This window comes from Bos taurus, chromosome X, assembly GCF_002263795.3.
Source record: "Bos taurus isolate L1 Dominette 01449 registration number 42190680 breed Hereford chromosome X, ARS-UCD2.0, whole genome shotgun sequence".
Classification (NCBI taxonomy): domain Eukaryota; kingdom Metazoa; phylum Chordata; class Mammalia; order Artiodactyla; family Bovidae; genus Bos; species Bos taurus.
Genome location: NC_037357.1, coordinates 121,116,645 through 121,132,399, shown reverse-complemented (window position 1 = coordinate 121,132,399; position 15,755 = coordinate 121,116,645). Strand labels below are relative to the sequence as shown.

General features: G+C 41.2%; 1 protein-coding gene across 2 annotated transcripts in view; it reads left to right on the top strand.

The window, feature by feature from the left end:
• Positions 1 to 15,755, top strand: part of PHEX (phosphate regulating endopeptidase X-linked) — a 221,381-nt gene that overhangs the window by 166,465 nt on the left and 39,161 nt on the right. For both annotated transcript variants that reach the window (XM_024988135.2, NM_001192871.2), the window contains 1 exon segment: positions 7,013 to 7,071. In XM_024988135.2, the coding sequence (XP_024843903.1) occupies positions 7,013 to 7,071 (59 nt within the window).

Below are 15,755 nucleotides of genomic sequence, written 5' to 3'. Positions count from 1 at the left end.
CATTAATATACTGTACTGGTGTTTTTCTTTATGACTTACTTCACTCTGTATAATAGGCTCCAGTTTCATCTACCTCATTAGAACTGATTCAAATACATTCTTTTTAATGACTGAGTAATATTCCATTGTATATATGTACCACAGCTTTCTTATCCATTCATCTGCCAGTGGATATCTAGGTTGCTTCCATGTCCTGGATATTGTAAACAGTGCTGTGATGAACATCAGGGTACACGTGTCTCTTTCAATTCTGGTTTCCCAGCAGTGGGATTGCTCTGTCATATGGCAGTTCTGTTTCTAGTTTTTTAAGGAATGTCCACACTGTCCTCCATAGTGGCTGTACTAGTTTGCATTCCCACCAACAATGTAAGGGGGTTCCCTTTTCTCCGTACCCTTTTCAGCATTTATTGTTTGTAGACTTTTTGATAGCAGCCATTCTGACTGGTGTGAGATGGTACCTCATTGTGATTTTGATTTGCATTTTTCTGATAATGAGTGATGTTGAGCATCTTTTCATGTGTTTGTTAGCCATCTGTATGTCGTCTTTGGAGAAATGTCTGTTTAGTTCTTAGGCCGATTTTGTGGTTGTGTCATTTATTTTTCTGGAATTGAGCTGCAGGAGCTGCTTGTATATTTTTGAGATTAATTCTTTGTCAGTTGCTTAATTTGCTATTATTTTCTCCCATTCTGAAGGCTATCTTTTCATCTTGCTTATAGTTTCCTTCATTGTGCAAAAGCTTTTAAGTTTAATTAGGTCCCATTTGTTTATTTTTGCTTTTATTTCCATTATTCTTGGAGGTGGGTCATAGAGGATCCTGCTGTGATTTATGTTAGAGAGTGTTTTGCCTATGTTCTCCTCTAGGAGTTTTATAGTTTCTGGTCTTACGTTTAGATCTTTAATCATTTTGAGTTTATTTTTGTGTATGGTGTTAGAAAGTATTCTAGTTTCCTTCTTTTACAAGTGGTTGACCAGTTTTCCCAGCACCACTTGTTAAAGAGATTGTCTTTTCTCCATTGTATATTCTTGCCTCCTTTGTCAGAGATAGGTGTCCATAGGTGCGTGGATTTATCTCTGGGCTTTCTATTTTGTTCCATTGATCTATATTTCTGTCTTTGTGCCAGCACCATACTGTTTTGATGACTGTAGCTTTGTAGTATAGTCTGAAGTCAGGCAGGTTGATTCTTTCAGTTCCATTCTTCTTTCTCAAGATTGCTTTGGCTATTCGAGGTTTTTTGTATTTCCATACAAACTGTGAAATTATTTGTTCTAGCTCTGTGAAGAATACCGTTGGTAGCTTGATAGGGATTGCATTGAATCTATAGATTGCTTTGGGTAGTATACTCATTTTCACTATATCGATTCTTCCAATCCATGAACATGGTATATTTCTCCATCTATTTGTGTCATCTTTGATTTCTTTCATCAGTGTTTTATAGTTTTCTATATATAGGTCTTCTGTTTCTTTAGGTAGATTTATTCCTAAATATTTTATTCTTTTCGTTGCAATGCTGAATGGAATTGTTTCCTTAATGTCTCTTTCTGTTTTCTCATTGTTAGTGTATAGGAATGCAAGGGATTTTGTGTGTTAATTTTATATTCTGTCACTTTACTATATTCATTGATTACCTCTAGTAATATTCTGGTGGTATATTTAGGGTTTTCTATGTAGAGGATCATGTCATCTGCAAACAGTGAAAGATTTACTTCTTCTTTTCCAATCTAGATTCCTTTTATTTATTTTTCTTCTCTGATTGCTGGAAGTCATGTGGTATTATTTCTGCTGCATTTTATGCTTTAGAATTGAGTCACCAAGGCTAGCCTATAGTCAAGAGGAGAAAACTTGAGTCCACTTCTTAATGAAAAGAATATAAAAAAATTACAAACAGGTATTAAAACCAAGACAGGTCATATTATGTTGGAGAATAGTACAACTAAATATAAGATATATTCAGATATAATTAGGGAGATATACAAAATATCTAAAGACTGACTTGGTGTGGGTACTATCCCAGGAGAAGAAATAATAGCATCCACAACTGATAGGCTCTGTTAGTATAGCTGCTTTATATCTCCAAGGCTCCAAATACATCCTAGAGTCAGGGAACCCTGGGAAATCAGGAAAGGTTCGATCATGCATCTCATATAAGATGTTTTAGTAATTCTTACTGAAGGAAATGGCACCCCACTCCAGTACTCTTGCCTGGAAAATCCCATGGATGGAGGAGCCTGGTAGGCTGCAGTCCATGGGATCGCTAGAGTCGGACACGACTGAGCGACTTCACTTTCACTTTTCACTTTCATGCACTGGAGAAGGAAATGGCAACCCACTCTAGTGTTCTTGCCTGGAGAGTCCCAGGGACGGAGGAACCTGGTGGGCTGCTGTCTCTGGGGTCGCACAGAGTCGTACACGACTGAAGCGACTTAGCAGCAGCAGTGAAGCTTCAGAGGCCCCATCAGGCTCCATCTGGTTGTTTGATTTCTTTGTTTTGTCTGCCTTTGTCCCCTAGAAGTTAGAAACATTGTTTCTACATGGGTCTTACCCTAATGTTTTGAAAGTTTATTATTTACTAAAGGGAGGGGAGTTGGGAAGAATGGGTAGAGTAGAGATGAGTTATAGGAATACATTTCATCTTTGGTACATGCTGTGGTTCAGCTCAATGTGATTTAGAAGCCAAGTTAATTCTTCCCTCTTGAGTCAAAGGGCAGACATAAAAATGCTGGATTCTTTGTGTAGTGGTTTCCCATTGCTGCTGTAATGAATTATCACAACCTTATCAGCAATTCAGAACAACACAAATGTGGTCCCTCACAGTTCTGTAGGTCAGAAATGTGGGATGGCTTGGCTGGTTTCTCAACTTCAGTTTTCATAAGGCTGAAATCAGGATGTCAGCTGGCTTGGCTCTTAGTGGGAGCCCCTGGGGAGAACCCTCTTTCTGTCTCATTCAAGCATTGGCAGATCCAGTTCCTTGTGGTTGTAGAACTCAGGTTCTTACTTCTTTGCTGGTTGTCAGCTGGGGGCCACTCTTAGCTCCTAGATGACTCTGTCTGCTCTTTGCTGTGGCCCCTGCCTCTCACAGCCAGCCACAGCATGTCAAATCCACCTTGCCCTTGGAATTTCTCTGACTTTTTGTTCTGCAACATCTCTTCTTACTTTCTTTCCTATTGCATCTCTAGGGTTCAAGCCAGAGAACGTTCCTCATTTTTAAGGATGTGTGTGATTAGATTAGGCTAGCCTGGGATTAGTTCAATTCAGTTCAGTCGCTCAGTTGTGTCCGACTCTTTGCGACCCCATGAATTGCAGCACGCCAGGCCTCCCTGTCCATCATCAACTCCGGAGTTCACCCAAACTCATGTCCATCGAGTCAGTGATGCCATCCAGCCATCTCATCCTCTGTCGTCCCCTTCTCCTCCTGCCCCCAATCCCTCCCAGCATCAGAGTCTTTTCCAATGAGTCAACTTTTCGCATGAGGTGGCCAAAGTATTGGAGTTTCAGCCTCAGCATCAGTCCTTCCAGTGAACACCCAGGACAGATCTCCTTTAGAATGGACTGTTGGATCTCCTTGCAGTCTAAGGGACTCGCAAGAGTCTTCTCCAGCACCACAGTTCAAAAGCATCAATTCTTTGGCACTCAGCTTTCTTCACAGTCCAACTCTCACATCCATTCATGACCACTGGAAAAACCATAGCCTTGACTAGATGGACCTTTGTTGGCAAAATAATATCTCTGCTTTTTAATATGCTATCTAGGTTGGTCATAACTTTCCTTCCAAGGAGTAAGCGTCTTTTAATTTCATGGCTACAGTCACTGTCTGCAATGATTTTGGAGCCCCCGAAAATAAAGTCTGACACTGTTTCCACTGTTTCCCCATCTATTTCCCATGAAGTGATGGGACCAGATGCCATGAAATTAGTTTTCTGAATGTTGAGCTTTAAGCCAACTTTTTCACTTTCCTTTTTCGCTTTCATCAAGAGGCTTTTTAGTTCCTCTTCACTTTCTGCCATAAGGGTAGTGTCATCTGCATATCTGAGATTATTGATATTTCTCTCGGCAATCTTGATTCCAGCTTGTGCTTCTTCCAGCCCAGTGTTTCTCATGATGTACTCTGCATATAAGTTAAATAAGCAGGGTGACAATATATAGCCTTGATGTACTCCTTTTCCTATTTGGAACCAGTCTGTTGTTCCATGTCCAGTTCTAACTGTTGCTTCCTGACCTGCATATAGGTTTCTCAAGAGGCAGGTCAGGTGGTCTGGTATTCCCATCTCTTTCAGCATTTTCCACAGTTTATTGTGATCCACACAGTCAAAGCCTTTGGCATAGTCAATAAAGCAGAAACAGATGTTTTTCTGGAACTCTCTTGCTTTTTCGATGATCCAGTAGATGTTGGCAGTTTGATCTCTGGTTCCTCTGCCTTTTCTAAAACCAGCTTGAACATCTGGAAGTTCATGGTTCACATATTGCTGAAGCCTGGCTTGGAGAATTTTGAGCATTCCTTTACTAGCGTGTGAGATGAGTGCAATTGTGTGGTAGTTTGAGCATTCTTTGGCATTGCCTTTCTTTGGGATTGGAATGAAAACTGACCTTTTCCAGTCCTGTGGCCACTGCTGAGTTTTCCCAATTTGCTGGCATATTGAGTGCAGCACTTTCACAGCATCATCTTTCAGGATTTGAAATAGCTCAATTTGAATTCCATCACCTCCACTAGCTTTGTTTGTAGTGATGCTTTCTAAGGCCCACTTGACTTCACATTCCAGGATGTCTGGCTCTAGGTGAGTGATCACAGCATCGTGATTATCTGGGTTGTGATGATCTTTTTTGTACAGTTCTTCTGTGTATTCTTGCCACCTCTTCTTAATATCTTGTGCTTCTGTTAGGTCTATACCATTTCTGTCCTTTATCGAGCCCATCTTTGGATGAAATGTTCCCTTGGTATCTCTAATTTTCTTGAAGAGATCTCTAGTCTTTCCCATTCTGTTGTTTTCCTCTATTTCTTTGCATTGATAACTGAGGCGGCTTTCTCCTTGCTATTCTTTGGAACTCTGCATTCAAATGGGAATATCTTTCCCTTTCTCCTTTGCTTTTCACTTTTCTTCTTTTCACAGCTATTTGTAAGGCCTTCTTAGACAGCCATTTTGCTTTTTGCATTTCTTTCCCATGGGGATGGTCCTGGGATAGTCTAGGATAATTGCCCTGTTTTAAGCTCCTTGACCTTAATTACACCTGCAGAGTCCTCTTTGCCATGCAGTGTAGCATATCCACAAGATCCAGAGATGAAGGCACGGACATCTTTGGGAGGATGCTTAATTATATTTAACTACAAGTAGTGACATTAGGTCAGTAAATGTGCTTTCTTAAGCCAGCCAGTAAATTTGTGTCACACATTAGGATTTATTGAAACACAAATCCTAAATTTGAAGGCAAATAATATATATATTTTATGTAAATGAATATAGGTTTCAGCTTGGGCAAGAGGCACTCTTTCTTGATTTCCAGTGTTGTCCCCAGTATAATCCTGAAGAAAACTGGTTTAAAGGCAGACAGACTAGACCTTGTGCGAGTATATAGTATTTGTCAATCTCATTGTCCTTTCCTGTGAGATAGGTTTTCCCCCATAGAAACTATAAGAATTATTAACCTGTGGCTAGAAAGTGCATAGGGCATAATAAGTGCTCAGTGAGTGTTAGCTGCTGCTGCTACTGCTACTAATGATAATAACAAGATGACCGTCATGGGCTTTTTATAAGAGGAGAAGGTATGGGTGGACCAAGTAGAATGAGCACTTGCATTTCCTGCCAGTTTCATGTTAGTCTGACATAAATTATTAGTCTGATGGAATTACTTTTTTAGACATAAATTGGTAAAATGATTGTTCTGAAAAGGGATTTATATGTTTATTTTGAGTACTTTAGCTTAAGACGAAAGCTTGGTTTTAATCATAAAGGGCAGTGCATGAAACTCACAGGCATAAAGTCAGGGGTCAGCAAACTATGGGTTGAGGGCTAAATCTTGCCTGCTGCATGGTTTTGTACAGCCCAGAAGCTAAGAATGATGTTTAGAGGTAAATGTTCATAGTCAGTTTGATGGGAGGAAGCACTAACTTTGAACTTCAAAGCGTAATGTTCTCCTGCCACTGAAGAATTTTGTTCCTCTCATTAATAGGCCCATATTACCAAAAACTATACTCGATTATTATATTTTGACTTTCATCAATAAAACTTGATAGAAAATTTTCTCTCACTCTAGAAGAACCTACATATCCTTGATTTTGCCTCTAGGTCCAGGAAATGCCTAAAAGTTTACGATCTGTTTACACAGAAAATTTGCTGAGTCCGATCTGAGTAACCTCCTGTGCATTTAAAATGCAGTGTAGACTCTTCATCGCTGGAAGGCATTCCCAAGAGCGCTTAGTGCAGTACCTTAGTGTTATAGAGACACTGAACCAGGAAGATAGGCGACTTGTGCACCACAACCTGGCTAATTGGTGACAGGGCCCGGATGAGCCATTAGAACCTTTGGTGCTTAAATCAGTAAATGTTCTATGGGAGCCGGCAGACCTTTTGGGTAGCATGTTTTTGCTTTATTATCTCTCTTTACATGGACTTCTATGTTGTCACCTGTCTCAAGCCTTTAATGGCCAAGTCAACCTACAAAACTCAGCTGTCCCGTGGCCCCATTGAACAGGGCCTGCTAAACATCAGTGTGTTGCTCTGTTTCCATCTGTGGGTGGATCTCTGTAGATTTGAGAATTTTTCATTAAAGTTGTTTCAGAAGCCCTGGTACCCCTTTCCATTTTCAGTAATGGTGAATAACCAGATATGTTTGGTTTAGGATGAGATTATTCATAGAGCAGAGCAATAGCCCTTAACTGAGGTGGTAATTTCCCCACATGTTCTATTTCCCCATTGTTCCCTGGTTATTTGCTAATAAATTGTGCCAGCTTGTATGTGTTTCACTGCACTCCTGCCTGGATAATGGTGATCACGTGGTGATGTTTGTTTCTCTTTCTACAGGTGGTTTACAAATCCAACGACTGTCAATGCCTTCTACAGTGCATCCACCAACCAGATCCGTGAGTGCTGGCTCCTTGTCTCCTTAACGTGCTCCAAAATGGGCAGAACTGTGATTTAAGAGCAGGGCATTCTTTATTTCCCCCTAGAAGTGACCAGGCATGTTGGTGAAGAAAGTTTGTTTCCCTGCCTCTATGTCCGGCTTTCCTCATTTTCTTTACCTTTTAAGCTTTTTTTTTCGAGAGCTTTATATAACTAAGTGTTAGTTGCTCAGTCGTGTTCAACTCTTTGTGACACAACGGACTGGAGCCCACCAGGCTCCTCTGTCCATGGAATTCTCCAGGCAAGAATACTGGAGTGAATTGCCATGCCCTCCTCCAGGGGATCTTCCCAACCTAAGGATCCAACCCAGGTCTCCAGCATTGCAGGCAGGTTCTTTACCATCTGAGCCACCAGGGAAGCCCAAGCTTTATATAACCATTAAGTTAAAAAAAAGAGAACAACTACAATATATAAAACTGCAGTGATGTTGGCCATGAAAAAGGAACAAGCTTCCACTTTTCTGTCATGATGGTCTTACTGATGTTTGTTTTCTTTCTAGGACTGATGGGAAAAACAAGTAGGTAACTGGGCAGATTTTAGAAGCTGTTAAGAAAAGCTTTGAAATGCTCTAAATAATCCTCGGATGTAAAGTCTTGAGTTTCTTTTATTTACATGTACTAGTACATGGGCTTCCCAGGTATCCTAGTAGTAAAGAATCCACCTGCCAATGTAGATGTGGGTTTGATCCCTGGGGTGGGAAGATCCCTGGAGAAGGAAATGGTAACCCACTCTAGTATTCTTGTCTGGGAAATCCTATGGAAAGAGGAGCCTAGCAGGCTACAGTACATGTGGTCCCAAAGAGTCAGACACAACTGAGCGACTAAACAACAGCAACAAATTAGGTACCTAATTATAAATACCATGATAAGTTAAAAACATTATTAAGGATCATATTGCCACAAATAAAAAAATCTGATAGCACCAAGTATTGATGACAGAGATGCATAGTGCTAGTGGAAATGTAAATTGGTTCACCCACCTTGCTGCACAATTGGGCAACACCTGGAAAAGTCAGAGATGGATGTATATGTCCTTGAATGTCATTTAAGCTCTTGACATGTGCCCAAATGCTGTCACTCAAAGTGTGGTCCAGTGATTATCAGCAACAGAGCCCAAGGTGGAACTTGTTAGAAATGCAAATTCGGCCCCACTTTAGACCTATTGTTCATAAACCCTGGATATTGGGCCCAGAAATCTGTTTTATTAAGCCCTCCAGGTGAGGCTAACATACCTGGGGAAGCAGTGCCCTAGAGAAGTCTCACATGGGGAGGCCCACATGAGAATGCTCATAGCAGTGTTCCTTATGATAGCACCTAGAGGGGAATAACTTACCTGGCGCACCAAAAGAAAATGAATGAAATGTGTCATGTTCACACAAGGGCATGCCATGCAGCAGTGCACAATGAGTGACCAGAGTGATGTGGATGAAGTTCACAAGTAATAGGCTGTGTGTGTGTGTGAAAAAACAACTTGGGAGAGTACATGGAGGAAGACATCATAAAAAAAGAGTTGAAAAGCACGCAGAACAGTTCTATATATTGTCCACAGGTCCGTCCATGTGTAGTAAAAGTATGAAGACACTGACAGAAAATGACAGACACCGAGTGCAAGGTGGCAGTGAGCTGTTGTGGGAGGGCAGGCTATTCCCGCTGATGCCCTTGCTGGTTTTTCACCCACCTTGCACCTCTTCTGGTCTCCACATGCCCTCGCTTGTATGGTGTGTACGTTGAATCCTGTGATTTTAAGTGCACATCTAACCCCATGGTTTTAAGCCTGTCTCTTTGCTGTTTGGTGAATGCAGGTGATGGAATTTATGAGGACTTGCTACCCTTGGCCCGCCCCTATTGTTTCCCCCCAGATCCCTCTAATACCCTCCTCACTTGCCTCCCTGCTTCTGAACTCATCCCCCTTTGATCTAGTCTAAATATAACATTGTAGCCATTTTAATGCTTTTTACAGTTGTCTCATGTCCCTTCTTTGCTCAAAACCCATTATTAGCATCCCACCTCACACAGAATACAAGCCATATTACTTGAAGTGGGGCCTGTTACTGAGGCCTGTTATCATGCTGCCTTTGTCCCCACTCTGTTTCAGTCACACTGGCCTCCATCCTGTTCCTGGACCACGAAATAATCTTCCTTCCAGGCATTTGTACTTGGGATTCTCTTTGCCGTGGAAAATCTCCCCAAGTGATCTGCATGGTTTGTGAAGATCAAATCTTCCTTCAAATCCTTGCTTGAATGCCACTTTCTCATTGAGGCCTCCTGGCCACCCACTCATGGCAGGTCCTCTGGCATCCTGACAGGACTCCCTGACTAGAGAGAATAGCCCACTCCCAGCAAGCACACCTTTTTAGCGTCGCCCTCATGTGGCCACTTTGAGGAACGACAGTGTCTACAGAACTGGAACTGGTATGGGATAGTACTTAACAGTATGTTAGCTGGCGGTGTATTATTATTATGAAAACGCCATTGCTTTCTTCCCCCGCCCCCAGCTTTATTGCAGTATAATTGACAAATAAAAATTGTATATATTTAAAATATACAACATGATGCTTTGTTATAGCTCTGAGTTGAGAGCTAAGCTGCATGTGTTACATGGGTACTTACATTTTAGATAATAATTATAGCTACTATTTATAATAATATGGGTTTTGTTTATATAATATGAATTATATAATTTGGAATAACTTATTGGGCGATAGAAAATTCTTTGAATTATCTATTTTTAAAGAAAATGTTTTACTAGGTACATGGAAAAGAATATAAGTAACATGCTAGAACACAGAAAGTTATAAAGTATACAAGAAAACATACAATAAAATAAATAATGTTTATGAACCCACCACACATCCAAGAACCAGAACATTCCTGATGTTATTGCATCTGTCTATGTTCCTCTCCATCCCTTTCTTATTCCCCACCATTGCACTGTTCTGATTTTTGTGTTTATCATTTCTCTTTTTAAAGAAATTTGAAGCCATTTACATATCCCTAAGCAATATATTATTTATTTTCAGTTATTTTTAGCATGATCTTAAGCAACTGTGATTTTCCTTCAGCATTTTTTTAAGATTCATCCAGGTAGCATGTGGCAGTACGACTTTCATTTTCACTGCTGTGTGACATTCCATTGTGCGACTGTACCCTAGATTACTTATCTGTTCTACAGAGCTATGAGTTTCCCTTTTCCTAGGTTTTCACTGTTCTAAACAGCGTTGCTTTGAATATTCTCATGAAAGTGAAAGTGAAGTTGCTCATTCGTATCCGACTCTTTGCGACCCCATAGACACCAGGCTCCTCCGTCCATGGGATTTTCTAGGCAAGAGTACTGGAGGGGGTTGCCTTTTACTTCTCCAGGGAACTTCCTGACCCAGGGATTGAACCCAGGTCTCCCACATTGTAGACCATCTTTACCATCTGAGCCACCAGGGAAGTCTCCCTGGTGGAGAGAATATTCTCATACATGTCCCCTGAAACAAGTGTTTTAGGTATATACTATGATTGAGTGGAATTACTTTGTAAATACTCAACTTTACCAGGTAACACCCAATGTTTCCACAGTCAGTGTTCCAAAGTACAGAGTGTCTTCACCAGTTCTCATTTTCATCACTTCTTGGCGTTGGTAGACAGAATTTTCACCATTCTAGTGAATGTAATAGATCAGTTCTTATGCCAGAAAAAGCATTGAGATAGATTGCTCACCAATATTTCCACATTCACTTTCCAATGTCAGTGAATGCTTACTGCTCTTTGGGGGATTTAAGTATGCCTAATAATATTTTTGCCTCCAGGATTCATCCCTGTTCAACATTTTTTTTTTCTGGGAAGAGCTGATCTTATCAGAGGTTTACTGAAGAAGCAGCCATTTCAGGGTAACCAAGTGGTTTCAGGAAGCTCAGGAGCAGAGGAGGTTTGGAATGGACAATTTGAAGCAGTATTTTAATTAAGAGATTCAAGCTGTTTCTATTTTCCTAATGACCAGTGCTTGCTCTCATTGTAAATTACATTCTCAGGCACGATGACAAGGAGTCCTATGGGTAACTTTTTTTCTTTCTTCTTTTTCTTATTTTCTGGACTACAAATTAAGACAGGTGGAGTTCCTTCTTATACATTTCCCCACTGGGTTTCCTGGGATGCCCCCCCAACCCCCAACTGCCTTCTTTTTGCTCCACTGAAGGAGTGGAAAATTGAAGTGATTTTCTAAAATGAACGTCTTTATTGATTAGGGGCCTGTTCTGACAGCATGTGGCCATCTGTTTAATTGGGTTTCACATCTAGTTGTAGCTATACTTAGTAACGTGATTTATGAGAATTTCACTCAGTTCCCATTATCATTTTCTGATTTATGCCATTTACGTCAACTTCTGAATGCAGTAGAGACTTGAGTAGAAAATAGAAAACCTGTAGGGTTTTGGTTGATCTGTTTGTTTGTTTTTACAAATCCATACCTGTATGTGAAATCCTATGACTTGTGGTCATCTTTCAATGTTAGATTTTTGCAGGGTGTTTATAGCTTCTTATTTTTCTACCCTTGTCAAGCTAGGTAGCAGTGTCTTCAGACACAGAGTGTAGTGTGAAATAATAATGACTTAAGTCTGCTGTATGGGAAGTTATACTTAGGAGCTATTGCATAATTTAACTATATTTGAACTGATAAGGTGGTTAAACAGGAAGACAAGGAGCTGAGGTTGTTAGTGCCTAAACTTGTGCTTCCCTAACTCTGTGATAGGTGTAGGGCTGGTCTTCCTGCTTTTAGTAAGGAGACCAGACTTTGATGGGAGACCTTGTATGCCACTGATTCAGTTGCATGACCTTGGTCAAGGTGTTTCTCCTTCCTGAGCCCTCTTGTCCTCATCTGCCACATGTTGAGGTTAGAGTTTTTGATAGGATTTAACAAGATCAACTTGAAAAGTGCCAGCATATAATCAGGGTCATGATTTTGTATATCAAAAACCGCCATGCCCACTAGTAATGCCTGGGATAGCCAGTCGGTCACAGGATACACAGCATAATATGAAGCTTGGGGGAAGGGATATTTTGAACTTTTGTCCTCAGAAGATTTTATACATTAAAAAAATGTTTTGGTAAACTTCCCTGGTGGTCCAGTGGTTAAGACTCTGAGCTTCTACTGCAGGAGGCTCAGGTTCGATCCCTGGTTAGGGAACTAAGATCCCACATGCCACATGGAGTGACCAAATAAATGTTCATAGCAGCTTTATTCATAATAGCAAAAATCCAGAAAGAACCTAATTTCCATCAACAGAAGAGTAGGTGAATGAACTGTGGTATATTCATACAACTGAATATTGCACAGCAATGAAAAAGAACAAACTGCTCCATTCTACAGTATGTGAAAATGCCTCTAACTTATAATGCCCAGTGAAACAATGCGTGGTTCCATTTATATGAAGTTCAGGAATAGGGAAATGAATTTGTGGTCGAAGTGACAGGATTAAAATAATGATGCCCTTTGTTTGGGGGGATATTGACTGAGATGGGGCACAGAAACATCATCTTGATCTAGGAAGTGTTTGCACAGGTGATACTTTGGTAAAACCTCACTGTGTTCTATTGTAATTTTTTTATATACCATAGAATTTTGCCTTTACTTTATGTATATAATACCTCAACATAAATAGTAATACCTCCGTTCTCCCTTTGAAAAGTTTAGAATAGCATAGACCATACATAGACATATGAGCTGATGACAGGTGACCTCAGATGAGGCTGCCAGAAGTGTAGATGAGGGATCACAAACATTTTCTGTAAAGGGCCAGATAGTAAATACTTTTGGCTTTGGAAGCCATATGATTTCTGTTGCAAATTCTCAACTTTGCTGTTGCAGCCACGGACAATTCATAAACAGATGAGCATGGCTGCGCTCCAGCACAACTCTTTAGAGGGCTGCAGTTTGCCAGTCGGAGTGGAGAGCACTGGGAGAGGATGGGATCCAGGGAACCTTGTAGTGTGTTGCTGCCCCAGCTTCCAAAGTATAATACTTCAGGTCCAGTCAGGCAGTGGTCCAGTGCCGTGGTGGGGAGCCACTCACATTTGGTTCTCATCTCCACTGATACGGACTGGTGTTTAGCAGAAGATTCATGTATTCAGTATCAAAGTGTATCTGCGTAGTGCCTCATTTCAATATTACTTTTTTATCTTAATAGGTCTCAAATCATATTAAGCATTTATTTTAAGCAAATGAAACCTTGGTTTGAAAATAAGCAAGGCCTAAGGGCTAAAACCAATGATTTTATTATCTTATACACAAGGGATTTAGTTGCGTCAGTTTAATCACAGATACTCTGCTAAAGAAGATAAGCCTTTGTCCCCCGGCTGGGCTTAAGTTGGCATCAAACTATAGAATTAATCCCGAAATCAAACATAGACTTGTTTTGCTGTTAAGGAAATAACTGTGTTTCAGACTGGTAGAATTTCTCATGCTTTGCTGACTGCCTGAAACCATAAAGTGGAAGCCAAGTTAGCAAATACTCACCTGCGGCCTCTACTGGACTTTAATGAAATTAAATCCCTGAATCCACTTGAATGGTGTATTTGAGGAGAATTTGAAAATAATCTGCCATAGTTTGGGACCTCGAAGAAAGGAAACTCAAGTGGCCACCTAATCCAGACTTATTATTATCTAGAAGAGATCCTGACAGAGCAATTCTTAGTAATTTTTCTACTGATTCATGTCATATTTATAGCGCCCCCCCCCCCCCAAAGATTCTTACTTTCTGGTAGTCACACTCCTGTGTAGTCTATCCAACACCAGATGAGGCTGACCTCCGTAACTAATAGGATACTGTAGAAATGGCAGAGTGTGACTTCTGAGGCTAGGTCGTAACAGACATGTGACTTCTGCCTTGTTCTCTTGGATTGATAACCCGGGGGGAAGCCAGCAGCCATGTCATGAGGGCCCTCAGGAAGCTGGTGGAGAGGTCCACGTGTAAATGACCCAGGGCCTCCTGCCCATGACCAGCACCCTGTGCGCCGGCCATCTTGGAAGCTGGTCCTGTAGTCCAGCCAAGCCTTCAGGTGATGGCGGCCCACACTGGTATCCTGACAGCAACCTCATGAGAGACCCTGAGACAGACCATCCAAGTAAGCTGTGTCTGAATTCCTGACCCAGAGAAACTGTGAGACAGTAAATATTTTTTGTTTTGAGCCACTATTTGGGGGGAATGCTTTGTTAGCTAGCAAAAGATAAGTAATATAGACATTACAACTCCCCAGGTACTGAGTTCAGTGTTAAGTCTATATAATATTGCATGGTGTAGTGGTTAAGAGTGTGGGCTTTGATTCTGAATCCTGACTTGGCCACTGATAACTCGCAACCTTGAACAGGTTGCTTAACATCTTTAGGCATCAGTTTAATTATCTATAAAATGGAGATAATAGTAGTGACTATCCTGTAGGGTTGTGAAGATTAAAGGTGGTAATATATATATAAAATGTTTGGAAGAGAAACTGGTTTGTAGTAGGTAATCAATAAATCTTAGCTGTTAAAGAGTTCTTGCTTTTGAGGCGTCCGGAGAGAGAGAGACTTGTGAAAAGTCATTTATAAGAGATCATAGTGTGCAACGAAAGGGTGCGCAGTGCATCCTGGTAGCCTCAGAGCAGTGGTAATTACCTAGGGGAGTGAAGGTTGGCTTCACAGTGAAAAAGGCATTTGAGTGGGCTTTGAAAGGAAAAGAAATCTGTAGGCAAAGACGGTAGGTTGGGACATGCAGAAGTACTGGCTGGTACAAAGACAACACACACATAGGATAGCGAGGTGGTCACAATTGCTGGGGGACAGACTGCATGTGTTAGATGCGAGGAGGAAGGCATGATGGGAGATGAAATGTAGGAGAAGTAAATGAGGACCTTATAAGCCACATTGAGGAGCAAGCCATAGGGAACTGATATAGTTTTCTTTCTGGAAAAGAAAATGGCACCCCACTCCAGTATTCTTGCCTGGAGAATTCCACAGAGAGGAGCCTGGCGGGCTACAGTCCCTGGAGTTGCAAAGAGTCAGACTCGACTGAAGTGACTTAGCACAGCACAGCACATCGGTTTTTTTTGGGAGGTGAGAAGCTTCAGTCTCAGTTCCTTGGTTTTAGTCTCAAAGATCATGGCTTGAAGAGGGAAAAGACTGAGGCTCCTGAGGCCACTGAGGCCAGCTAGGGGTTGGGAAAGTGGTTCAAGGGAAGATTGGGGAGGGTGCAAACCTATGTGGTGGCAGTGGTGAGAAGAATTAGGAAGTAGATAAGTTAAATCCCAAGATTGTTCTCAAATAACGGTGTAATGATAATACAGGTAGTTTCACAACTTTTCCACTGATGCTTTGAAGGACTCTCATAAAATGGAGAGTATAATTGTTCTTTGCAGCTGCTCTTCACTGAGAACCACTAATGTGCCAAGCATTGTGCTGGATACTTTGAAAAGAAAGTGAAAGTGAAGTCACTCAGTTATGTCCGACTCTTTGCGATCCCATGGACTGTAGTCTACTAGGCTTCTCTGTCCATGGGATTTTCCAGACAAGGGTACTGGAGTGGGTTTCCATTTCCTTCTCCAGGGGATCTTCCTGACCCAGAGATCGAACCCGGGTCTCCTGCATTGTAGGCAGATGCTTTACCCTCTGAGCCACCAGGGAAGCCTGC